Source organism: Elgaria multicarinata, chromosome 11 (genome assembly GCF_023053635.1).
Source record: "Elgaria multicarinata webbii isolate HBS135686 ecotype San Diego chromosome 11, rElgMul1.1.pri, whole genome shotgun sequence".
Classification (NCBI taxonomy): Eukaryota; Metazoa; Chordata; class Lepidosauria; order Squamata; family Anguidae; genus Elgaria; species Elgaria multicarinata.
The window spans coordinates 16,159,271-16,186,929 of NC_086181.1; the positions used below are offsets into that span (position 1 = coordinate 16,159,271).

The 27,659-nt window shown below is 44.7% G+C and overlaps 1 protein-coding gene across 1 annotated transcript in view; it reads right to left on the reverse strand.

Moving 5' to 3' along the window:
• Positions 1-747: 747 nt before the first annotated feature.
• The window catches only part of MPP3 (MAGUK p55 scaffold protein 3), an 88,146-nt gene continuing 61,234 nt past the window's right edge, over positions 748-27,659 (reverse strand). The window contains exons 14-19 of the mRNA XM_063138687.1: positions 25,974-26,138; positions 24,428-24,508; positions 11,427-11,520; positions 7,779-7,887; positions 2,932-3,054; positions 748-1,169 (exon numbers count right to left, since the gene is read on the reverse strand). Coding sequence (XP_062994757.1) covers positions 990-1,169; positions 2,932-3,054; positions 7,779-7,887; positions 11,427-11,520; positions 24,428-24,508; positions 25,974-26,138 — 752 coding nt within the window. The 3' untranslated portion in view covers positions 748-989. The remainder of the gene's footprint in view (positions 1,170-2,931; positions 3,055-7,778; positions 7,888-11,426; positions 11,521-24,427; positions 24,509-25,973; positions 26,139-27,659) is intronic.

The following is a 27,659-nucleotide window of genomic DNA, read 5'->3' on the forward strand; positions in this document are numbered from 1 at the left end:
ACCCACCGAAATCAGAGCCACCAGCCTCCACTGCTCCCACCTATTTGCTTATTCGGAGTAGAATAAGGGAAAGTTTCCAATGCCTTGATCACATGATTGAGCCCATTATTTAGGGCAGCCTTCCCCAACCAGGCACCATCCAGATGTGTTGGGCTACAACTCCCATCACCCATGCTCATTCAGGATGATGGGAGTTGTAGTGTAACACATCTGGAGGGCACCAGGTTAGGAAAGGTTGATTTAGAGCAACTTGCAGATACAACAGAGAAAAAAATCCCAAAGGATTTTTGATGATTCAAAATATAGTTTGCTGTATTTGTGGCTATACTGTGGTGAATGATTCAGACAAAAAGTTAAAAGTCTTGCTGATTTGCACTGAAAAGATTCCCTTTTGCAAAAGTATGAACTATCACCATCTGGATAAGGCTTCTTTTGATTCTGTCTGACCAACCAGTTTTTAAAAAAAGTTTCTTATTTTTCAACTTGAAAGTATAACTGTGTAACTAAATTTATCTTTCATTTATTGATTACTAGAATCCCGGAATTAGCTTGTTTTACTTATACCATAAAGTTTGTAACATTTCCCAAGTGCCTTGTCTTTCTCAGGATCACCACATTTTGAGCCTAAGGTGCAAAAAAAAATTTTTTTTTTGGTGGGGGGGGGGGGGGAAGCTAAAGGCTTCCATCCAGATACAGTACCTGAAATCTGACATAAAACTATTGTCCAACAGCACATTTGCTTCTGGATTGTCCTCTGTGACGATTTTTCATTCTGTTGCATTGCGTTCCACTCCTGAGGAGGAAAATATATTCCCAGAATATGTTCCCAGATGGGAAAAAGATTCTCTTTTCTGTTTTCCAAGCAAGCTGGCTACTTCAGTGGACATTTCCCCACCCTCCACTTTTAACCATCCATTCTATTTACAGCATATTATCAAACAGGTACATCTCCTCTCTTTCTCTCTCTCTCTTTGGCACTGCCTAGGTGACTACAACCTGACCCAGGAGACTGGCACCCAAAACGAGTCTGTATTCAGTTTCTCCAATATGGTTTTCAACTGGTTGCAGGCATTGTGGAGATCTTCCTTCACCAGCACAGTGTCAATCAGGTGGCCATACTGTTCTTCAATGAAGGCAGCCGAGTTAACCATTTCTTGCTGCTCCTCGTCCTGTAAAAAAAGAGAGACAGACATTGGCATCATCTACACCAAGAAGGATATTGCACTATGAAAGCAGTATATAAAAGGCAGGAGCCACACTACTGCTTTATAGCGGTATTGAAGTGCATTGACAACTGTTGGGACCCATTGACTCATACTATATACTGCTTCCATACCACTATATCCTGCTTGGTGTGGCTCCTGCCTTTTATATACCACTTTCATACTGCTTTCATAGTGCAATATCCTGCTTGGTGTAGATGAGGCCAAACAGACCGACAACATAAGGCAACACTCTGAGCCTGTCTGTGCTATTCTTAGCAAAAAGGAACAGCTAAATTTACCAAGCCAGTACATAGTTTTAATTGTTTAATTGGTTTTGCTGTTTTTAAATTCTATACTGGTTTTAGCTTATTAAATGTTTAATTTGTTTTTAGCTGTGTGCATTTATTGTTTTATATTGTTTATATGATTTTTTCTGTATGCTGTCCCGAGATCCTTGTGATATAGGGCGGGATACAAATGTTTTAATAAATAAAATGTCATTGGGGTGCAGTACCAATTGGAACTGGATGAAAAAAAACCTCAGTTTGAGGAGTGCAGATGACACCCAATACACTGAGCTTTGGTTATATCATCTCCTCAAGACACCTTCCCTGGCAATATGTTTGCCAATCCCCTAAGAGTTCACCCTTCAGTCCCCTAAGAGTACACACCATGGGCTGGATCCCAGACTCAGTCATGCTTAGAGTAGACCCACTGAAATCAATGGGACAAGTAAGACATGACCAAGTTGTGCGCCATTGATTTCAATGAGTGCAGTCTATACATGCTTAAGACTAGATCCAACCCCATGCGTTGAGGCTGATGGAAGTTGTAATCCAAAACTGTCTAAAGGGCACCAGGTCGCCTACCTCTGCCATAGTGCAAGAGGAGTCATTGTAGTTTGAAAGATACCTATTGCACTATGGCAAAGATAGGCAACGTGGCGTCCACCAGATGGACTACAACTCCCATCATCCCCATCCAACATGGCCTATAGTTTGATTGTATTATTATTATTGTACTATTAGATTGTAAGCCTATGCGGCAGGGTCTTGCTATTTACTGTTTTACTCTGTACAGCACCATGTACATTGATGGTGCTATATAAATAAATAAATAAATAATAATAATAATAATAATAATAATAGTTGGGGATTATGGGAGTTGTCATCCAAAACACCTAGGGGGCACTATGTTGCCTGTCCCTCTGTATGGTTTAAATAACTGTACAGGAAACAGCAATGGGGGCTACTACACGAACAAGGGTCTGAATTGATGATTCAAGGCAAAGGCAGCAGAAGCCATACCAGCCTGTCACAGCCCAATTCATTGGGTCAATTTCTGTTAACACCCAGAGAGAGTGCAACAGGTATCATTCAAAGTACAATGACTCTTGTTGCACTATGGCAGAGGTGTGGGACACAACTTGGTCATATCTACGTGTCCTATGTTAGTCATGATTAACTCAAGCCCCATTCATTTCAATGTGAATAAAGCGTGATTAACTTAGCCAGGACCCAATGTACTCTTTGTATAGAGCTTGCAACTGTGTCAATGAGATAGATATAGATATATAGATATATAGATATGGGTTTCATCTTTATTTTAGCATGTTTTATGAGCTGTAGTGTGACATATAGGTTGTCAACAGTCATGGGTTCTTTGCGTGATTTTCTAAAGGGGGAGCCTCCCTTGTGTGAACCAGCCTCTAACGTGAAATACTTACAAGCGGGACGAAGATTTCTTCGGTCAATAGAGATAACGGTGCGTTCTTCTTCTTTTCCAAGACAAGAGGCTTCACAAACACAACGTATGGCTTGAACTCCGCCGTCCTCAAGTGCTTCACGGCCTGCGTACAGACATTATAAAACGAGAAGTCTGTTCACCAAGCTATAATACGACACCCAGAGGGAGACATCTAATCAAAAAGTAGGGGTGATATTAGTTTTCCCCCTTTGGAGATTCACCTGATTTATGGGGGGGGAGCGGCGCTTTGAGTGAATGCCAAAACAGGGAGAATGGGGCAGCACGAATCACTTTGCACGTTCAGGGGAGGGGACTTAAAAGGGTGGTGTGCTGCCCTTTTCACTTTTTTTTTAAAAAAGTTTACAGTCCAACTCTGCCAGTGGATTTAGCAGCAGCAGCAAGGCTATGGCCTCTGCCGACAGCTTCCTTCCCAGAAGCACTCTGGAAGGGAAGGAAGGCAGTAGCAGCCAGAACTCTGCTGTTGCTGTTGCACCAGTCCGCCAAAACTTCTGGCATTGCTGCTGGCTTTTAAAAGTTCTTTAAGCAGGAAAAGGAAAGGATCGGAAGCCCCACTGCCATTGTAAGCTCCCTCCCCCGTGGAACCGTTTCACGGATCAAACCGTGCCGTGAAGAACATCAGAAGAGCCTTGGTGGCTCAAACCAAGAGTCCATCTAGTCCAGCCTTCCTCAACCTGGGGCGCTCCAGATGTGTTGGACTACAACTCCCAGAATGCCCCAGCCAGCTGGCTGGGGCATTCTGGGAGTTGTAGTCCAACACATCTGGAGCGCCCCAGGTTGAGGAAGGCTGATCTAGTCCAAGGGTGTGGTGATTGTATAGGCATTGTCTCTTTAAGAGAGCTGGGGTTATACCCAGCTGAAGGGAGGCAATTGGGAATAGTAGCTGGGAGGCTAAAAGCCCCATCACATCTAGTCAAATGCGCGGCTCCCGTCGCTTCTGCTGTCGCTGCTCCCACGTCGCTTCCTGAAAACAGGAAGTAATGAGCGCCATTCAGTCCGGTAGGAGAGAGCAGCAACCGGACTTAATGAGGGTTTTTTTGCGGCACAATAATGGCCAGAAGGGGCGGAAGACGGGCGCAAGAGGCAGACGATGTCATGTGAGTCATTTGCGAGTGTCCAGTAACGAGCGTGCAGTAAAATGCGCATCAGATGGAGCTTTTAGTCAGGCATGGTGCTAGTGCTGCTAGCTTTGTGATGGATACTTTTAAATAAAGGATTTTACTCTGCCTCTCTTTTGGATACAGCAAAGGGTCCATCTAGTCCACCTGATTAAAGAAATCTTGGATGATTCATCATAAGAGTTTAATTGGTTATTTATCAATTCACTGATCAAATTTTCATATTAGCAAACATCATAGCAAAGAAGCAAAACGAAACAAAACAAAAATACTGCCATGGCTTTTAGACAATCTCTAAAAGCTCCATTTTAAAAGAAGCCCTCCCTTCTGTATGAAATAGGAGGCGGGGAGAGTAGGAAATGGCACTTCTAAGACGGGGGCTTGCAGCTTTTTAAACATGAGCTTTTATTAAAAAATGATAACCTTTTCATTTATTTGCTGGTGGTTGAAATCGGGGGCACATTTTTAATATATCAAAAGTGTTTCTTTAATTGATTGATCTAACCAACTGATGGAATAAGCATCGCAGCTTGGATTTGGTCTTGCGTGAGCAGGAAAAGCACATTCGCGGGCACAAGGCAGACCTGCTGAATTCCTCTGATTTCAACCACCCCCATAGGGAGGCAGACCCCCTGGGCCTCATCCCCATGCCATTCCAGAATAGCCCTTGATGCTTTGGCTTGTAGGGGGCTGCAGTGATAAGGGGGCACAGAAGAGCCAGGAAAGCCTTGTGTGAGGGGCTAAGGATGGTGAACGAGCGATGTTCGAGCTGGCCAAGGTTCTCTGAACATGAGCGCGCTGCTCATCTCTCCTTAACTTGCACTCACTGTTCATATTGAGCAAATGGAAAAAACGTGCAAAGCCGAACAGCTACAGAACATGAAAGTTAGCGCATATTTCCAAAATAGCATGAATTTCCCCCATAGACTCAAGTGGGGGTGATTTAAAATGTGCACATTTTGACAATGTTACGTGCAAGGTGAGAAAACTGCACATTTTTGAAGTACATATTTTGTGAAAGTGAAGGCAAGTTCAGGAATTTGAGGACATTTTCAAAGAAAATGCACTCCTTTTTGCATTCGGGATCACGAATGGGGCATTTCCAAGAGATTTGCAAACTGAAACAAAATTCTTATTCATCTCTATGAGTAGCATTCCCCTTTATTTTCTCTGGATCCAACCATGCATTCCTCTTTGAATCCAAATCTTGTTAAAAGTGAAATAAGATCAACAGAGAAAGGAAGGTAGGACTCAATGATGCCAGTTGAGCCTAGAAGAAAGTGGCTCTTTATTATGAGCTTCTGAGCATGTGCAGAGTGCAATTCAATATACTACAGCTGGAATAATGTAAGTAATAAATATAATAAGGCATATCAGAGAATGACATAACTTGTTTTCATAGGGGCGTGAAGATGTATGTATATCACTGTTGTTTTGCAAAGATTCAGGAGAGTTTTGTCAATTTAACAGTCTTCTGGAATTTAAGAAAGTCATGGAGACTGATCTCTTCCGGAAGGCCTACCCAGTTGAATTTTAAGATGCCTTTTAATAATGTGCTGCTTTTAATAATGCATTAGTTTTATATGTTTTAATCAATTATACGTATTTTATGGAGTTTGCATTTGTGTTGTACCTCTGCCTCGATCTAGAGGGAGAGGCGGGTAACATTATTATTATTATTATTATTATTATTATTATTATTATTATTCCTAAATGAACCTGCATTGTCTTCAGTATTTTTAACAGATAAGAAATTAATACATTTGGAAATAAGTAAGAATTATGAAGAATTAATAGGTAAAATTTGATTAGTATTGTTGTGGAACAGCCCATATGAAGTATAAGTAGGGCTGGATGAGAAGATATCCAAGGGAAAATGGAAATAAGCCAATGTTGCCTTCAACCCTAGGGCATATATATGTGGGAGAAGCAAAACGATGGGGAGTTTAATTTGGATTGTGAGAGGAGAGATACTTCTGTACAAAAGGTGCAGGCATTAATGGGTAGTGCAAGTGGCAATATCATATGCATTTTAGGAACAGCAGAACAACGCTTATGCACAACTCTTGATTTATTGTTAAACTGTATTCGACGTGTTCTCTGCGGCAACAGCGCCCGAAGTGATGTACACAGCTATAAAATTCATCCATAAAACAATCGCAAAACAAACAAAACAGCAACCGTGCCAAACAGCAATCCTTTTAAAATGAAACCTCGCCATCAATATAATGCTAAAGCAAAAAATTCAACCGCAAAATGTATATTAAAAAAAAGTTCACCATCCCAGTAGCAACAAAAAGTAAAGTTCGATAATGCAGCAGCCCACAAAATGGAGTTCCTAAATAAAGAGTGTTTGCTTGACAATAGACAAAAAGGAAGAAATATGACCCGGCAGGTTTCCCTAAGCTGCCTTCCCCAATGTTGCACCCTCTAGATGTGTTGGCCTACAACTCCCATCATCCCCACCGAGCAGAGCTGACTTCAAAGTGTAGGGCCCACTACCAAAACAGCCCTGCCCAATGCCCTTAGCAGATCATTGCCAAACAGGCCAGAACAGGGCCTCTCCCTCTGAATGAAATGACTGGGGAAGCCCAGACTCTGAGAGATATGCAGGAGCTGGCCCAGGTAGGGAAAGCGCAAGACTGGGGAGCCTTTTTCAATCCACAAGTTGAATTACAATCTGAGAAAAGTCTTTGGAGAGGCACGTTCTACATGTGGGTAGGGCCATGGGCAAAGTGGGTGTGGCCAAAGGGTGAATGGGTGGGGCTAAAAGGTGATTTAGCCCCACCTACTAACCAGCCCCACCCTGGTTATTTCTGCCGGTCAAGCCTCAGAAATAACCAGAGTTGAATCACGCAGCAGTTTCTTCCCCCAGCCCCGCCCTGCTCTCTGGTGCAGGGAAAAGTTCTTATCTCTGATCAGCAGCTGATTGGAGATAAGAGCAGTTTCCTGCAGTGGAGACTGGTGGCTCCGATTTCAGTGGGGCTGTGAATCCATTCTGGTTTTTAGTCAGAAACAGCTGCTAAAGCAACTCTCCAAGGTGCTGAACCCTACCTCAAATTAGGTCCATCATCTTGGATAGCTCCTTTAGAGTTCTGGCTGATTCTCACTGAAAACCAGGATGGATTCACAGCCCCACTGAAATCAGAGCCACTAGCCTCCACTGGTTCTCTGTTGAGCTCTGATGGGAAAAACTCCCAGCAGCCACACACACACACACAGAGAGAGAGAGAGAGAGAGAGAGAGAGAGAGAGAGAGAGAGAGAGAGCACTGGACCAAATGTTGAGGGGGGGAGGTAAGGTAAGATGGGCGTGTTTTTTTTTAAAGGAGTCATGTATACCGATAAAGGCTTCGTGGGCCAGAGGTGTGAAGGGCCAAACTACACATGACCTTAACTGTGAAGTTCTCCTCCAGAGTACAGTTTCCCCCACCCGCCAAGGCAGATTTGGCCTTTGGACCCAAGCATGGGGGGATGGGGGACCCTTTTGCCCGCTTCGCAATTCTACTCTGGAACTGGGGGTGGGGGCATGACATGTCGGACCTGTAATTCACATTGGAAAAAGAAGAGATTGCATTCATTTAAAAGGGACCTTTGGGGGGGATGCAAACTGTAGGTGCCAGGTGCCAGCCCCACTGAACAGGAAATCTGGAAGAGAGATTTAAAAATAAAATTAAAAAATTGACAATTTACCTCAGGCACGACATCCACAAGGCAAATTTTATTTTTGGACATGACAGATTGTATTGCCTCCAGGCTGGTCCCGTAGAGATTCTCCTTATACTCCCCATGTTCTACAAACCTGAAAACATTGAGGGAATTAACTGAAGAAGAAAGCAGCTACCTCATAATAGATAACAGGTATGTTGTCAAATGCTTATTGCTGTATACTACTGTTTCCAGTTTTTTTTTTAAAAAAAATGGTTGGCTACAAACAACATTATTAAAAGGGATTACTGCTTCGTAACATTTTGGAGACCATAGGAGGATAAAATGTTAGAAATTTGAACCCCTTCCAGATAGAGGCCTTGTTTGCATGTCACAGTGGCAAATCATGGATTAGCCCACAATTTGCCAGGTCTCCACACAAGCCACTGCCACTTTGCATAATCAACCCCTGATCAGCACAATTGGAGGTTGTTGCGTTATGTGCGAACCCGGACACAATGGGTAATTCGTCTTTTAAGGAACCCAAAGTTAACCCTGTGTCCAGGTCCACATGTCACGCAACAATCTCCGATCAGGACGATGGGAGATTGATTATGCAAAGTGCAGTCTCGCACACAACCTGACAAATCCACAGTCCACATGCCACGCACACAACCTGACAAATCGTGGGTTAATTAACCCACGATTTGCCGCCGTGACATGTGAACTTGGTCAAAGACATCAAACCTGTCTCTGAAAATGACAGTAACCCTATCCAAACATTTATTTGTGAGGTTACAAAGTTTCATAAAAACTTGAAAAAAAGAAATCCTACCATGTCAGAAAGAATCCTCTTTCTCATGGTAAAGAGTTGTCTTTCATGTGACAACAGTTTTATATAAACGTGAGGATCAGTTGTGAGACAAAACACATCCACGGTTGTGTATATGTGGGCATCTTAATAGAAAAAGCAGATTTATGCAATGCGATATTGATCTGAGTTAGTAAAGAGAGATAATTTGGTACAAGCTACCTATAAAAAGATGTGCTGCTGAAATTGTCAAAAGAAGATGAATTAAGAGTCAAATATTATCATTCAAGTAAATCTTATGCTTCAGCAAATCTGGGCCATACAAAATCTGCTGTACCTCCAGAAAACTTCTTCCATGTTCATCTTGAATGGGGCATATTTCACTGTTTGATATTTATATCAGATGCAATATTATGTATTCTCAAAATAATTACATTCTTGGGTGGTGGTGGTGGAATCCATTGGCAGTCTGAGGTTTTCATTATGCTTCATACTAAAAAAAATTCATATCTACGCTCTTTTCCATAACCTGAGGAAAAGCTTTGTCTAATATTGCTGCATACGTCCATGATTTATATAAAATTACTCCACATTTTACAAAAATCAGATATTTTGACTTTGCCTTTAGCTAATTTCAATTCTTCTGCAATGGGTATGGCATGGCACAGCTCCATATACTGAACCTTTAATTATTATCCTGCGAGTTGCCATCAGCATAACAAAATTAAGCCCTTAGACATCCCTTTTGCATTTTGTTCTTCTCATATTGTTAATAGAGCCTATGCTGATGTAAGATATATACACTGGTGTATAATATTTGCCATTTCTGAGAATATCAGGTTCAAAACTCAATAGAACATGACAACCACAAATGAATATTAGAGTTTCTTCAACATTTTGTATTGTTTGTGTTTGCCGTTCTTGCCAGACACACTGGAGTGATATACCATCAATGTAACAATTTTAATAAATTCTACTTTGGGATTATTGATAGTTATCTTTGATTTGAATCATCCATAATTGATCCCACACATTTTGCTCTATTGTTATCCTAATATCATCTTCCCATATTTTCAATCCATGTGATGTAATTGGGTCTATTTCAATAAGATGTTAATAAATTTTAGATACTAAACTTTTTGTATTGACCATATGATCCAATAAAATACCTTCAAATGTTGAATTACCTCTAGTCATATTTCATCTTACTAGAAGATTCATAATAAGATAATAAATTTGCATTTCCCAAACCTTTTCTTCTAATTTTGCTACAGCAAGAAGGGTTTCATTTTCATAAAAAGCTCTCATTTTATAAAATCCTTTTTGTTTCCACTTAGTGTATTGCTTTTGTTTATCAACATGAGCAAAATTTGGATGTAACAACACTGGAAACAACGGGGATGTTTCCAGGATTAATTTATTTTTCCATTTCTTCCACATTTTAATGTGGTGCATAGAAAGGGATTAACTACCCATTTAAAATCTCCTATTTCCCCCCTCCAAATAAAATTTGTTCAGCTAATAGTGAATCTTTCCCTATTGCTTCCATACCTACCCATAGCTTCTCTGATGCCCCCTCTAAATATGCTACGCTGATCTTAATTGGGAGACAAGACCTTTGTGGGTGCTATTGGAGGTGCCCGTGGGCATCACGGCACCCATTGAGGACAGTGTCTTACAAAATCTGCAATAATTCTCCTATATTATATTCAAGAAGATGTCCAACCAATGTAACATGAGCTACTAGGTAATTTATCATTTGCTGCCAGAATTATTCTAGCCACAAAATGGAAGAAGAAACAAGCACCTTCCATTGGTGGTTAAATCAACAAATATGGTTTATGGTGGAAATGACTACATGGAATATCTATTAAAAAATTGTATAAACTATCAAGAAAAATGTTTCACACCAAATGGATTCCATGTACACTTATAGAGATAATTTGGGGGATGTATACTCTGCATCCAACACACGCGGATACAAGAATTCTGCTGGGTGTTGCACCCAAAGGTGCAGATATCTACCCAGAATATCTACTCAGATGTCTACTCAGTGCCCTCAATGGGAAGCCAAACCACTAGGGTGGGAACAATAGCTATAACCCAGCCTTCCCCAAACTGGTGCCCTGTAAACGGATAGCTAGAATAGCAGAACTGGCTCAACTATTAATAGCAGAACTATTAACATAGCCCTACTCATGTTGGTTCCCTCCAGATGTGTTAGATAACAACTTCCATCACCCCAATGGGAGTTGCAGTCCAATACATCTCAAGAGCACTGAGCTGGGAAAGGATGCATGAACACCACTAGCCTGGGCTGCTGCTGCTCAAACTAGCCCAGAGGTGTGGAACGTCTTTCAGCCCGAGGCCAAATTCAGTGTTGGAGAAGCTCTCAGGGGCCACGTTCCATTGGTGGGTGGGGGGCAAAGGCCAAATAAGGTGGGGCCAAAATACCAAAAATATCACCACGCTGCTAGTAACTAAGCCTTAGATGGGGGCATTTCAACCTTTTAGAAGGGGGGAAACCCACCTAAAAGCCAGGGTTGGGGAAAAGGGGGCGTCACCATCCAGGGAATCCCAGAGGACCAGACTGGGACTCCAGTTGGGCCAGATTTTAAGAGCTATCCAGGCTCCATCTTGATATCCGAATGTCGGGCGGGGGGACTGCACAAATGCAGGTTTCCCTTTCAGTGCAGCTCCATAGCGAGGAAATATATGCCTGTCCTTTTTTTCTGGTCACAGAAAAAACCCTCTTATCAGCAAAGGAGAGGGCAGTTGTATCTACGTCAGAGTGCATGAGACGTAGTTCTGGCCCCAGCCTTTTCAGCAGAAGAGACATGACTTTCATTTTACACACACACACATGTCAAAGCAAGCCCTACTTGTTATGCTGCACGTCAGTCTCGAACGATTGCTTTGAAACGAAGTTGTACTCTACACCCTCCTTTTCGTGGCTCTTCTTGGACCTTGTGGTATCTGGAGAAGGAAGAATAAGCCAAGATCAGGCAACATTCAACATATCGAATATAGCAGCCTTCCCCCACTTGATGCCCTTCAGGTGGTTTGGACTGCAACCCCCCAACAGCCGGCATGGCTAATCAGACGAGAGTTGTCCAAAACATTTGGAGGGTCCCAGGTTGAGTAAGCTGAAATAAGGCACCGCTCTTTGTAAAGGAGCATTTGCTATGGACAGCAAAGGAAGAAGCAGTCAGGGACAGCTACAGGGAGCTCGGCTGAGAGAAAGGGGCGAGTGCGAACAGTGGCTCTGAAATGTTGAGGTAGGCCTCTCTCAAAGAATATGGGTAGTTGTCTAAGATGTTTCTCTGGTCCTGCCCAATGTGTGTCTTGGTTGGGATGTCTCTCGCCTCAAGTAGCTACTTAGCAATGGTGGGGGTTACAGGGAGTACCTTGGCAGAGGATGCACACCTGCAATGTATACAGAAATGTGCAAAAACAGGGCCCGGTACTGGGGGGGGGGGGGGTACAGGATGAGCCAAAGTTCCCTAGGTTTCACTATTTAAATGGGCATACTGTATATATCTGCCTCCATAGTGATTACCAATTCCCTTATCAGTATTGCTCTCCTTCAATCCCACATGCTACTAGTGGGCTATCTGCCTTGGTTGGTTGGTTGGTTGGCTGGTTGGCTTAAAGCACCACTTGTACAATTTAGAACAATCAACTGATGCTAGATAATTATTATTTTTTAAACCCAGCCTTTTGTTTTCAAACTGAAAAATTGCTCCAGAGGTAAAGGTAAAGGTGTTTTATGATGTCACAGAAGCCCAGCTAATCACAGCTCCGCAGGGGTCCTTTTGCTTCAAACTGGCCAAACTTGTTCCTTCCTGAGTTTGATCCTCCAAAACAAGAATATACCTGTGACAACAATATGGAAAGAGAGCTTTCCATGGCAGAACAGCTCCTGGGCATGCTTATGAACACGAAGGCTCTTTTGGGTATAGTCATGTCACAATCACTGTCATGTTTTGATTAATTTGCTGCGCTTTAATAGGATTTGTGAGCTGCTTTGGGTACTTTTGGGGCAAAAAGCGGTATATAGATGCTAAAAGAAATAACTGCAGACCTTTGTGTGTCCTCCCAAAACAGCTGATTGGGGCCAATGTAGATTTTGTAACAAGTAGTGGGTGGGTGGTGTGGGTGAGAGTGAGTGTATATGTGTGTGTGTGTGTGTGTGTGTGTGTGTGTGTGTGTGTGTCCAACAGCTGGATCAAGACTTTATAAGGAAAACAAAATACTCAAAATACAACACAACATCCATTGAAAATCAAACTTAAATCACCCCACAGCAACACGTTAGAGGCTATAAGAGATCTTTTCAGTGGTGATGCCCCCATCTGTAAAATTCCCTCCAATGTGAGGCTTACCTGGCCTACGTTATGGTGTTTTTGGCATCAGGTAAGTGCCCTTTTATTCGCCCAGACATTTTAAGAACTGGTTCCAGTTCTTCTTGATCTTTGCAGTGTTTTATTTTGCAGGCTTTACTTTGGTTTTATGTGTTGCATTTTTTTTATCCTAGTGGTGGTTTTGTTATTATTTTATTATGTGTTGATTTTATTGCGTTTTATGTGTTATTTATTGTTGTGCAAGATATTCTTTTTAACTTGCCAATAAAAGCAAGACAAGGATGGAGGGAATAAATTGCTCAGAAAGCCTATTGTATTATATTTAATGTCAGGAGGGGACACTTCACAAGAATGAGTAAAGTCGATGAGACATTGAAGGGAATGTTCAGGTGGGTTGAATCTCTTCAAGAAACTTGAATATTACTTAAAGCCACTCTAACAGAGCTCTTAGTCTGAATGACTGAATTGTCGAAAAATACTTAGTCGAACTATATTTGGGGGATTAAGTTCTTTTTTCAAAACACTGAAACAATTAAACTGAAGGTCTAATCTGAAAATATCATTTGAAAAGACATTTCTGATGAAATTAAGGTATATGCTGGGCACGAATTAAATTGAGACTGTACTGTAATAATATAGAGAATAGCTTGAAACAGGGATAGGTAAAAAAGATATTAAAACCATTACATGGATGAAGGAGACCAGAAAATAAATAAGGGCAAAAGAAAACTATTTTATGGTACTAAAAAAATATATAGCACACTGGAAGTAATGAGAAATAGAATATAAATATAGAACAGGGCCAGACCAAGACATTTTGCTGCCTGTGATGAAAGACAAGGGGGTCTTTCACCTCCCTCCCATTCTGCATACTGAAACCAACTGGACTGGTAATTAGGGTGACCATATGAAAAGGAGGACACCTGCTGAAATTCCCTTTTCAATACAACTATTAAAGATACAGGAGCCCTGTCCTCCTTTTCATATGGTCACCCTACTGGTAGTTGACTTTTACTTCAACTAAGAATGTTGGGGAAATCTGCCTGGGTCCACGAAGACAGCGGACCCACCCCACACCCAGCCCTCATGGACCCAGACAGACCTGCGCCCGAGTGTTCACGAGCCCCCAAGAGAACGTGAGTGCAGGTGTGAACTCGCTTCCGGATCACACCTTTACCCCTGCTGTGTTAATGGTGGCCACCATTAACACAACATGAGGGGAAATTGTGCGTTTCTCCCCACCCCCACCCAGCCGATGGGGGCCTTCAAGGCCCTATTAACACTTGCCTTTAAGCCCCCATCAGTGGAGGTGGGGAGAAACACATGATTTCTCCAAGGTTGGGGAAATTGCAGATTTCCCCCACTGCATTAATGGTGGACGCAAGCAAGGGCTACGACAAGTTTGGGCAGCTGCTGAGCACTCACGAACCTCGTGAGCTCTCAGCACAGGCTCAAGGGTCCAGCTCATGGGGCGGGCAAGGCGGTGGGCAGTATGAGCACTCGCAGGTCGAGGGCACCCAGACTAACCAACCCCTAACTTCAACATCTTCCACTGTACCTAAAGGCAATAGGCTAGCAGGGGGGAGCAGGGCAGGCAGCTCCAACACCTCCCTACTGCCCTCTCCCCACACTTCACTCTAGCATGTGCTGCCTTGAGGCAGCTGCCCACTCTGCCTAATGGTAGGGATGGTAACCACACTGGAAGCAATCCAATAGAGAAAAACAGGTCTTGCTGGGTGGGGTGGGGAATAAATTTTGCTTCCCACCCACCCCCAAAAGGGTAACTGAAGTAGCAGATGCATACAGAAACTGAAATCACTGTGAGCATTATGGAGAGAAAGAAATGTGTTGCCCTCTTTCATGGCAACAGAATTTACAGCCAGACGAAACATTAGTAAAACATAATGGCTTGGATGCTTCTGAGCTGTTCCTCTCTTTTATATAAGAAGGGGATTTTTCTTTTTTTTGCCAGCTCCTCTTTTCTTCTGTAACCCACTGCACCGTATCCCACACTGTGGGAAAGGGAAAGCAGGAATGAAAGTACCTTTGTCCAGCTTCTCCATCAGAGGAAACTTCCCTGGATCTATCTCCAGGGAATACAAAACACATCACGAAAATGTGCAGGATTTCCTACCAATTCTGATTAAAAAAGCAAAACAAAACAAAAAAACCTGAGCAGGTGCAGCGTTGCATTTTAAATTCTTTGTAGCACCATCCTGTCTACAGAAATAAAATGGAGTTTTGCTTCTGCTGCCCTGATGCTGAAGACAAATCCTTGGGAATGAGCACCATTTTGTTGTAAAATAAAAGAAAAGAAAAGAAAAAGAAAAAAAGATATATATCTGAAAAGTAACAATAATAAAATGAGTATCTGTAACCCAGCATGCCTGGCCAGCCACCCTCTGATAATAAAATAGTTTTAAAGATACAATTTGGTTGACCAGCATCAGCCCCATGCTGGCCCAGGAGCTGAAACCAGGCTTGCCTGCTGCTGTTCCCACCCACCCCCATCACCTGCTGCTCTCTGGGTGAACATTTGGAGGGCCCCTGGGCTGCATGGCCCTGAACAATGGTCCTGAAGTCCAGCCCTGGCTGCACCACGGCTGGGAACAGATGACTGGGGAAGGCTGTTGCTTTCTTGGCTTGCTTGTTGCTTCTCAGATGCACCAGGCTGGCCACTGTTGGAAACAGCATGCTAGACTTAATGGACCTTAAGTGGACCTGATCCAACAATGTAACGTTTCTGTTCTAAAGCTATGACTCAGGGGTGGAGAAACTTTGTGGCTCTACAAATGTTGTTGGGGTACAACTCCCTAGACCATCGGCCATGCTGGCTAGGACTGATGGGAGTTGGAGTCCAGCAACATGTGAAACGCCACACCCCCTGCTTTAATAAACCCATAGCTGCCAACGTTTGGATATCTGTAGACTCTTTCCGCAGATGAAGTCTTCAGTGCCCTTAGCCCTGCAACTTCACCCATAACAGAAGCAAAGACAACCAGTTACAATAAAAGTTTGCATTAATCCAGTCTGTAGTCCTAGATGAATGGGGAGGGAGGAGGGAGGGGAGAGGGGGAGGACATTTCTGATGCTTCTTGTTGCTAAGTTCCAAAGCGGTATTTTCGTTGCTCAAATTTAGTTATCTTAATTAACTTGCAAATGAGGTGTAGAGGAGTTGAGCTGGGTGTCAACCGCTTTGCTTCCGTCTAGCAAGCTCAGCTGAACTTCTGGGGCAGATCACTTAATTGACAAGAACATCACTTAGGAAACCACAAGGAAGGTGAAAGTGCTAGAAGAACACAGCTGAAGTTAGGGAATCAATTTTCAAAGCAGGAGGGAGGGAAGCAGATCAGCCTGAAAAATTGGCTGTCTCCAGCCCAACGTGAGAAAGTTGGCAGGTCTGTGACTTATCCATTGGAACTCTGCCCAGAGGACGCAGTGTTAATGAAGGCAAGTTTTCCACCCCTCCACAAACTCTACGATTCATTGAAAGCCTTCAAGCGTTGCAGGTGAATCGAACCAGGACTTTAAAATCGCAGCCTACTCCATTTTGGACCACGTACTTTCCTAATGTTATATTCATGGGTATCCTCATTCTCTGACCGCTGATCAAAAACCATACCATCCAAGCACAAGAGGGAGTTATCTGCAGGCTTGGGGAAACCCCAAGGATTGCAAAGGAACCTCCCCCCACCCACCCCAAAAAAACCTTAAGGAAAAAGTCTGTACTGGCAGATGAAAGGGAGTATTCTCGTAAAAGGCACAAGTGGCCGGCTGGTAACCTGGACAAGAGCAATCCACCCTGCAACAATTTGTTGCAGGCCCTACTTGTCCTATTTATCCTTGCTTCCATCTTCCTCTCATCCCTCTATTGCCTCCCCATATCGACTTTCAGATTGTAAGCTCCTTGGGGGCAGAGAACTGTTGCTGCTGCTTTTTGTCCCGCCTTTGTTCTTGCGCTGCTCTGTTGCAGAGCAGACATGCAAAAATTGAAGAACAGGACAAAGAGCGACAAGGAGGGACCAATATAATGTAACTGACCAGATGTTCCTGCTATGTTCTGGGTCAGCCTTCCCCAACCTGGTGCCCTCCAGATGTGTGAGACTACAACTCCCAGTATCCTCAGCCAGAGGTGGTGGGTCTTCCTTCGTAGGAAGTATTTAACCAGAAGCTGGGCAGCCATTTGTCATGGATGTGGAAGTTGCAGCCTGCATTGTAGAGCCTGAGTTGAGCAAAAGGCTGGACCAGATCACCTCCAAAATCCTTTCCAACTCTACAACCCAGTAATTCTGCAATTCATGCCTTATTCACCTAAGGCAGAACACAGCCCTTCTGGCTGGTGAGGAGAGCATCATTTCTGAATACTCCAGTGGAGGTTAGTGGCTCTGATGTCCCTGGGGTGGTGAATCTTTCCTGGGTTTCTGTCAGAACTCTTTAGAGTTCGGAATGAAACCAGGAGCGAATTCACCGCTTCCCTGATATCACGGCCACAAGCTTCCACTGGTGTATTGTGCAGCGTCTTACGACACTTGCATGACTGTTAAATCTGTTCTGTAGTAAGTGAAACTCCATGTAAATATATGCACAATGTTTTGACCCACTTCCCTCTGATGCTGACCTCTCCAAGAATGACCTCAAGTCAGGGTCATTTGCTGATGAGTGGGAAGGAGTTTCACAACCTTCAAAGCCACCGATTGCAGCCTTGACACCAAAGATCACTCTGTTGCTCTCACATGCAGGGGTCTGGGGAGAGGGAGAGAGAGGGACTGACTTCCCCCATTCTCAGCCCCCACCAAAAGATGCGTTGGAGCCCGTTTTGGGAGGGAAGTAGTACGTCTGTGAACACAGACATCCACACCCACTACTGAAAGTGCTTTCTACCCATGCAGCTGATCTCTGGATTCAAGGCTCAGAAGTGGTATGTGGGAAGGATCTTCCCAGAGGGCAGCTTCAGCAGTGGTGTAGTGATAAATTCTGAAGTGCAGGCACTTGTCCCCAGAGTCAACCCCACCCTCCCAGGAAAGCCCCCAAATGCAATCAGTGTTGCTGATCTATATCAACAAACCAGTTCTAGCATTTTGCAATTCCACCAGGAGCAGGGCTTTGGGGTTGCTAATAGGTTTTAATTGGCCATTCAAGACCAAGATACCCCCACCCCGGGGGGAAAACCACTTGGCATTATAACAGTGATAGCACACCACAATATACTTTTGCTAAAAAACGATCTGTTTCCCCACCAATTACTGGGAGGATTGCAGCTAAGCTCAGAGGGAACAGGGAAATCCGAGGAAGTTGGCAGTCACAGGGCTCCTCTACACCAAGCAGGATATTCCACTATGAAAGTGGTATATAAAAGACAGGAGCCACACTACTGCTTTGTAGTGCACTGACAACTGTTGGGGCCCATTGACACATGCCATATACCTCTTTCATACCACTTTCATTGTGTTATATCCTGCTTGGTGTAGATGCGTCATGGGGCCCCCACAGTTGTCAGTGCACTTCAGTACCACTATAAAGCAGCAGCATAAATCCTGCAGTGCACTTCAATACCGCAATAAAGCAGTAGTGTGGCTCCTGCCTTTTGTATACCGTTTTCATAGTGGAATATCCTGCTTGGTGTAGATGAGCCCACAGTCATCCTCCCTGCTCATCATAAAGCCCTGGTGCTTTGGTCCTGTGAGCCCTGGCTCTGCTACACCACTTCAGGCCAGTATGATCGCTCAAGGGTAGAGCGTCAGGCCTTGCTTGTGGGCCTTTGCCCAATTAATTCCAGCTGTCCCTGGGAGCCGCCCCATGTCCTGTAATGCCCTCGCCCCAATCAGCTCCCTTGCTGCTGCAATCTGTCGCCATTTGCTCTCTGCTCGCGGTCACTTTCCCTGGACCATGCCCAGAAATGTATGGATTCCTTCCTGGAAAGCCTTTAGCTTTTCTTTGGCCGATTACGTTACGTCTGGGTGAAGAATTCTGATTTTCAATGGACAGACTACACACACAGCTCTGTCCCATTCCCCCCACCCTCCACCTACTTATTTAAGGCTATAACCTACGCCATCAAAGTCTTGCCTTCAGCAACCATGGATGATTTCCCCCCCTGCGCCCTTTACTGATGCCAGAAATTATATTCTACATCTGGCTCAACACCGCGAGCATTTATATAATCTCCTCATTAGCTCCTCAAATCGGTTTTCCCTTTCTATAGACAAAGCTCTGTGCTTTACCAAGGTTTCAATTATTCAACAGCTACAGTTTCTTCTAGCATTCTTGGTCTTTCTTATTCAATCCCAGCAATTTAAAAAAATGCATTATGGAGTTCGCTTTGCCACCGTCCTTATTTTTGGGCTGTTGCTGAAAACCAGATCTCGTGTGTGTGTCCCCCACCCCAATACTAATGCATTTAGGATCAAATCAAGCCATTTCACTCCACGGGCACTACGAAATGGTGTTGTTAATTTTATTTTTACTCCACCATTTCCCCAGCATTTTCTTTTTGACCAGTCCTTTCTAAAAGCTGGGCTTCCTGGTGTAAAATGAAGAAAGACTTCAAAAGAGCAGGTGCACAGAAGGGAATAGATGATGGGAAGGGGGGAAGGAATGGGAAAAAGCAAAAAATAATAGGGAGGAAGAGGAGCGCCTGTCCCCAAATCCAAACCCACGCCCCTCTAGATTGGCTCTGGAGTCAATCTAGACCCAACATTAAATATGTGAATGTACTTAAAGCACTTTTTTTTTACCTTCAAAATTCAGCCAGGAGGGGAGCAATTAGGTTCAGGACCACGCACATGCACACCTCAGTTTAAACCTCCCCTCCTCCTCCGAGATCTAAGAATCGGTGGGGGTTGGGAGAGGCTTTCACCCCCAACCTCCCCAGCGATCTCCACTGAGATAATTGTTTCTCTGCCATTGGAAAACAGCAGATCTCAGACACAGGACCGCTGATGGTTGGGAAAGAAGCAGCAGTGGCAGAAGGGGGATCAGGACTCCCATGGAGGGTCACATCTACGCCCTTGCAGGGTCACTCTCCTTTACTCATCATATCGAGGCAGTAGCTAAGTCCTGTCATTTTTTTCTTATATAATATTGCCGGGATCCAATCGTTTTTGACTGACTCTTCAGCCAAGACTCTTGGTTATTTCTTGGCTAGACTATTGTAACCTTCTTCTGACTGGCCTTCCTGCTTCTCACATCAGTTCGTTGGTTTCTATTCACTACTCTGCTGCTAAGATCATCATTTTCTTCGCTCATCCCTCTGATCATGTTACTCCACTTCTGAAATCCCTTCATTGGCTTCCAATTCACCTCAGAATCCAATATAAGCTTCTCCTGTTGACTTTTAAAGTCTAGCTCCCTACTTTTCTTCCCTCAACTCACATTATTGCCCCGCTCGTGCTCTTCGCTCATCGAACGCCATGTTTCTTACCCGCCCAAAGGTCTCGGCTTCGTCCATTTTCTCTCGCTGCCCCTTATGCCTGGAATTCTCTTCCAGAGCATTTGCGGATCACGAGTTCAATTACCGTTTTTAAAGCTCAATTGAAAACTTTTCTTTTTTCTACAGCTTTCAGAACTTGACTTTGTTTTTACTTTCACACTGTTAGTTTTATTGTCCCCTTTGCCTATTTGGTGCATTCTCTTCCCTTTCTTATTGTTTCATGATGATTTTATTAGAATGTAAGCCTTTGTAGCAGGGCGTTACTGTTTTATTCTTCTACTATGTACAGCACCATGTACACTGATGGTGCTAAACAAATAAATAAATAAATAAATAAAATAGTACTTGTAGACCACAGGCTGCACACCCCTGGTTTAACCACTTCCTTCCATTCGCAGTCCCAGGGCTCATCTACACCAAACAGGATATTCCACTATGAAAGTGGTATGAAAGCGGTATATAAAAGGCAGGAGCCACACTTCTGCTTTATAGCAGTATTGAAGTGCACTGACAACTGTTGGGGCCCATTGAGACATACCATATACCACCTTCATACCACTTTCATAGTGTTATATCCTGCTTGGTGTAGCTGTGTCATGGGCCCCAACAGTTGTCAGTGCACTTCAGTACCACTATAAAGCAGCAGTGTAGGTCCTACAATGCACTTCAGTACCACTATAAAGCAGCAGTGTAGATCCTACAATGCACTTCAGTACCACTATAAAGCAGCAGTGTAGATCCTACAATGCACTTCAATACCACTATAAAGCAGTAGTGTGGCTCCTGCCTTTTATATACCACTTTCATACTGCTTTCATCGTGGAATATCCTGCTTGGTGTAGATGAGACCCCAGAACGACAGAAAAAGCATACCCACTGGGCCACGTGCTATTTGACAGTAGGGGGTGGAGGAAGCTACCATGGACAGCTGCCCTCCTGGAGAAAAGAGCCGCTTCGGGAGCAAACACAGGAGAGGGCAACTGACCTCATATCTTGCTTGTGGGCTTCCCACTGGGGCAGGTGGTTGGCCACTATGGGAAACAGGATGCTGGACCAGATAGGCCTTGTGTTTTAGAGTTTTAAATTTTGTATACTTGTTTTTATCTCAATTTTAGAATTTCTGTAAACCGCCCAGAGAGCCCTGGCTATGGGAGCGGTATATAAGTGTAATAAATAAATAAATAAATAAATAAAATAAAATGAATAAATAAATAAATAGGGCTTGAGCCCAATCTAGCAGGGATCTTCTGATGTTCTTATATTATACTCACCGAGATCTCAGTGTGAGGCACATGTGACCATCCCCACCTCTCCCCACCACCGCCCCTCCCCATGGTCCTGATCAGCGGGCTCTGCAGCTGTCATTTCAGACAGTTAAAAAGGCCTCATGCAACCTTCCAGACACAATCCCACTCCTGGTCCTACTGTCCTACCCTCCTGCTATGGAACATACCCAGAGTCCTGCTCATTTCAGCAATTGGGAGGGGAGAGTGGACATGGGTGGGTGGGTGGGTGAGAGGGAGTGAGCAGGTGGATTTCTCTCTCTCTCTCTCTCTCTCTCTCTCTCTCTCTCACACACACACACACACACACACACAGTCTGACTTGCTAGGCTCTTAAAAGATTTAGGGCTAGGGCTCATAGGACACCAATCTGTGTGTGTGTGTGTGTGTGTGTGTGTGTGTGTGTGTGTGTGTGAAATATATATACACATGCTACATTATTATTATTATTATTATTATTATTATTATTATTTACATTTATATACTGCCCCATAGCCAAAGCTCTCTGGGCAGTTTACAAAGATTAAAACACGGAACAATAAAAACAAATATACAAAATTTTAAACCATAAAAAGCATAAAAACAGATTTAGGAACACATTTAGAAACAACAGCTAGGATTTATTTAAATTCCACAGAAGGCAAAGCCAGTCAGTTCATTTCCCACCCAAAAGCATACCAAATAAAATAAATACTTTAATTTGCACCCCAAACCCAAATTGCCCTAAGTCAATGGTTCCTCTTCCATTACAATTAATGTGCAGTGGCTGTAAACAGTGGTGAAAACACGCAACACGAAGAGCGGCTGGAAAGTTTTTTCATGAACCCATCTCACTCACACACATGCAGCTGACCTTAGAGGGGGAGAGTTTGCATTGGCACCAACAGACACTGGGAGCTCTGGGGAAAAGATTTGGGGCCCAGGTTAGCAATCCCCTAGCCTCACATTTGGAAGAATTTCTGCCCTAAGCTACATTGCCTCAGATCCCTGGGGCTGATTGTCATTCCTGGAGTGGCTCACTTGCTTGAGTCATTCAGATCTATTTTGTCCTGCCTGTCAGAACCATGATTGGCAACAACCATGGCGATGCAACAGAGGGCTCTGTAGCATACGTGCGAGTAGGGGAATCTGACTCTAAGGGCAAGGATAGGGCCTAGATGGACTTCTGCAACCTTTTCATGCTAATGGTCCCGATGGGAATAGCAAAGCCCGCTGAGACAGCCGCTTGGCTGCTGAAATACCATTTCCGTGCCAATATTACGCTGTTTAAAAAGCCCTGGGGACCAGGGCAACGCTGACGAGCAGGCCGAAAATCACAGCAAACAGGCCAAGTAGAATCCCATGGGCAGGCTTTTTCCCCTGCACACACAGAGACACACTTGGCACAGGAGGTCCCTGCAGCTCAGGTGTGCCTACAACCCTTCAAGGTAGACGGCAGCATCTGCCCTGACCATCCCAATGGACAGAGGGCCCATCTGCGCCGATCTCAAATCATCAGAAATGGGCAGGGGGTTGCGTTCTGAGGCATGCGGGTGCACACACAGCAATTACGGAAGGCGCGCTGGGATAATTATTTCTGCCACATGCCACAGATGGACAGCTTGTGAAGTCATCCATCATCCAAAGGCAGAAGCCCCTTTGGAGCAGTTCTGGGCTCCCGCATCCAGCGGGGCGGGTTGCACACATGCAGAATCAGCACAGGCTTCAAACTATCCATTTTGGTGTCTGAAGAGTTTCCCATTTGCTCCTTGTTGATTTTTCCCAAAAACCTTGCTGCTCTTGTAGTAACACATCGCTCCTTAATGACTTCCTATGTGGCTGCACGACTAATCCGTCATCCTATTCATTCAGCAACACACAAACTGCTAAGCAGTGGTGTAGCAGAGGCAGGGCTGACAGGGGTGCAGCACCGGCACTTTTTTCTCAGCAGGGATGCTGATGTCATCAGCCACCCCCTTCAGACTTCCCTGCTCCCCTTGAGCTAAGCTGCAATCCTCACAATAGCTGGGCAGAAATTAATTTTCCCAGCAACAATATATTCTTCCCCATTGCATGCAAAGTGTTTTGTGGTGGCTTGGTCTCGAATGAGCAATTAAGGCCCATCAGCTTTACAAAAGACCAGAGGGCTGTCTATACACGGGGAAAGCTCCACGGCGGCTGAGAATCTGCGCTGCATCAGCTATATGACGCAGCCACAGATTCGCAGCCACCACAGGGATTTCCCACGAAGCTGCGGGTTGAAAAAGTCGGGGAATGAAAACCTTTTATTGAATATTTCCTATTTCCTAAAATGCTTTGTATTATTTATCTGATTGTGTATTCAATTTAGTAATAAATTTATATTTGTAGTATTATGTAGGTCTTTTATTATTGTTGTTGCATAGCTCCTATGGCTTATATAGTTTGGTGTGAGAGGCTGATAGCAATTTAATGTTCTTATTTGTAGACAATGTTTCACATATACGATATGAAAGAAAGAAAATTAAATTATTATTTTCCTGTCCTCAAAATGTGGTGCTTGAGGCATAGGAACATAGGAAGCTGCCTTATACTGAGTCAGACCCTTGGTGCATCTAGCCCAGTTTTGTCAACACTGACTGGCAGCAGCGGCTCTCCAGGGTTTCAAGGAGGAGTTTTTTCTGCCCTACCTGGGGATGTGGGGAACCGAACCTGGGACCTTCCCCATGCAAAGCATGTGCCCTACTGCATTGAGCCACAGCCCCTCCCCTAAAGTGAGCTGCCTCACTCCACCTAATGGTAGAAAGAGGGACTGGGGTGAGAATGTGTTTTCCTAAAATGGTACTTACGTGGCACGGCCACCCCATACTCCTGCGGGTTCTCTGCCACCACCTTCTGCTTAAGTTCATTTAACCGGGACCCCAAAGAACCTGAGAGGTCAGAGGAATAAGGTGTCTGAGTGGGCAAAACACAAGGCCAACGGCTGCCTTAAGGAGAAACTTCAACAAAACACAATGGAGAGGGGGAGAATAGAGAGGGGAATAGGTCTGTCCCTGCAACTCTCGTTATACTCTAAGCTAAGGCATCCTTCTCCAACCTGGTGCCCTCCAGCTATTTTGGACTACAACTACCAGCACGAATGCAGCCAACATGGCTGTGCTGGACTACAACTACCAGCATGCCCGGGCCATTGTAATCCAACACAGCTGGAGGGTGCCAAGTTGGGGAAGGAGCAAACAAATACTGGCCGCCTTGAGGCCCAGTATTGGGAAAAAGGCAGGATAAAAATAACTATAATAACAACAACAAGAAGAAGAAGACAACCTGCCATTCACCCAATTAGAGAGTGTGTCAATAGCTTTTTAAAAGGCATTCGGGGGGGGTCGGTTATACGACGCAGGAGCCACCTCACAGCCTTCGTGGGGCTTCCCGCGAAGCTGCGAAACAAAATAGTCAGGAACTTAACCCGACTTCTTTTTCTCCAGAGCAAGGAGATAATGGCACATTCGCTGTCTATCCTTGCTCTGGATGCGTGGCAAGGCGGATGGCGATCCCTGAGCAAATTGCCCAAACCCCTGCGCTTTCGCTGCTGCATCAGGATTAGCCGCCGCCACCCGGACACAGCAAAAGTATAGGGTTTTGCTTATCGCGACGGCAACCCACTGCCGTATAGGCAGCCCCCCTGGGCTCCAATGACGGCCAAACCAAAACGCAGCTACCTTTACACCTACTTCTTGAGACCAATCACAAAACCAGGCTTGTTTCGAGTGAATCTCCCTCTGTAACATAGCCTTCCCTGGTCTGGTGCCTCCAGGCGTTTTGGATAACAACTCCCACCATTCCTGACCATTGCCCATGCTGCCTGGGTCCGATGGGAGCTGAAGTCCAAAACACTACATCAAAGAAGGCTACTGTAGCGCCTCACGCCTTGCTAAGAAGTCATGAAATCTGGGCATTTCTCCTGTACTTCACAGGAGTTCGGAAAAGGCTGGGCTTGAGCCTCGACACCTCTAATGACAGAAATGCAGAGGCCACCAGTGAGGGAGGAAGCAGCAGCCAGGCACCTCTCCACCATGCCTGGGTCCAGCTCCAGCTGAGAGCCCCCTCCCTCCTGCTACCAACTGTAACTGCTGAACTTTGCAACTAAGATTGTAGTGCCTGAATTTGCTTTCCTTTTCCCCCTCCTCCTCCTCCCTCCCAATCCCCTTTCCTTTTGTGTCATGTCTTTTAGATTGTAAGCCTGTGGGCAGGGACTGTCAAGAAATACTTTTGTAAGCCGCCGTGAGAGCCTTTTTTGGCTGAACGGCGGCATAAAAATCCTTAAATAAATAAATAAAATAAATAAATTAGCCCCTGGCAAGGCAACTGGGACCTTTTTCGCACGGAACAACTTACCAATTAAAACCACCAGCCTCTTTCTCTCTCCCGGCTGCTGCTGGTATTTGGTGACTTCCTCGTACGTGAGGAGCTCCGAGCTGTGGCTCGGCTCGACCGGCTTGGCTTCGTTCTGGCCGTTCTGCTTCTCCTTTCGGCTGAGCCGGAAGCTCCGTCGCAAGCCGGCTACAAAGTCAAACACAGCGTTATCGTGACCTGAGGCGTAAGTCAGGAGTGCCAAAACCTTTTTATGGTGGGAGACTGGATTGCCCCCCCCCCCACTATGTGGTAAGACCGGTGGCCTATTTGCTCCCTGGTTCTCTGCCTGTCAAGCAAACAAGTGGTAGCAATGAGGAGGAAGGAAATGAGGAGCAAGAGCAGCTGGCAACAGTGGTGGCGAGAAGGTAGACTCACTGAGAGAGGGGCCCCATTGCCCAAGGGCTCCCAAAGACCTGTGCACACACACACACACACACACACACACCACACAAACCCCACAGTGCTCTTGTACACACTTGCTCCCCTGCCCCACCTCTTCTTATCTCCCCTAACAGAGCTGCCCATTTTCAGGGACTTCTGAGCCTAAGATTCGCGCTAAGATTGTAAGCTACACTCGGAAGGCGTGAAGAAGGCCAAAAGGAACGGCCACTTGCCACGGGGCATCTTAACGCAGTGGGCAAAGACTCAAGTTAGGAGCTGGTTGGTCATCAGGCGGTAGCATTTGTCCATTTGGGGGGAAGTTTTCTACCAGTGGTTCTCAACCTTCCTAATGCCACGACCCTTTAATACAGTTCCTCATGTTGTGGTGACCCCCAACCATAAAATTATTTTCGTTCTTCTCTACACGATCCATTGTCATGGGATGGTTTGCTAATGAAAATAATACGTAACAATAGCTTTAATAATACAAAAGATGATACATGACATAGTTCAGTCAATACAGTTTCCTAAGACCATCGGAAATATGTGTTTTCCAATGGTCTTAGGCGACCCCTGTGAAAGGGTCGTTCGACCCCCAAAGGGGTCCCGACCCACAGGTTGAGAACCGCTGTTTTATACTGTATCCGCACCCAATCAGAAATCGAAGGAAGCAAGAGAATAACAAAATATTTGTTACGTTTTTAAAAATCCTGCTCTTCCTCTACCGAAGATACATGGTTGTAAAGAACCAGGGTGTTCTATACTGTATCTTGCTTTCCCCACATTGCATCTTGGGAGTGAGGGCAAAGAACTAGAGTGAGTTGTGTCGCTTTTTAGGTTAGGAATGGTTTTATAGCTTAGGACTGGAGATTGCTGGTCAGAGAGGAGCCCTGTGAAGGGAGGGCACTGGCATGGCAACCTTGTGACACCTGAAGGGGAGTATGGGCCTGGTTTGACTTGATTGGAGCTCTTATCTTATAGCCCATGGCCAAAAGGCACTCCGGCCTGCAAGGGAGTGAAGAGTTGCCCCAGCTGGTGAAGTGTGAATTTTGCAAACCTTTCATACAAAGGGAGGGGGGAGCAGAATGGCCAAAGAAAGCTGGACATGCTATGAAGCTAGGCTGGAGTTAGGGTTCTTTGTCCACTGTTCTCCATCCAGTCAGGAGGAGGTGTCCAGACTGGCATGGCTTAGGATAGAAGGGACCCTAACAACTCAGTATGTAAGCAGAGGCCAGTTAAGATTTCTTGTTTTAACTGCACTGGGTTTCCAACCCCCGGTTTGCCTCT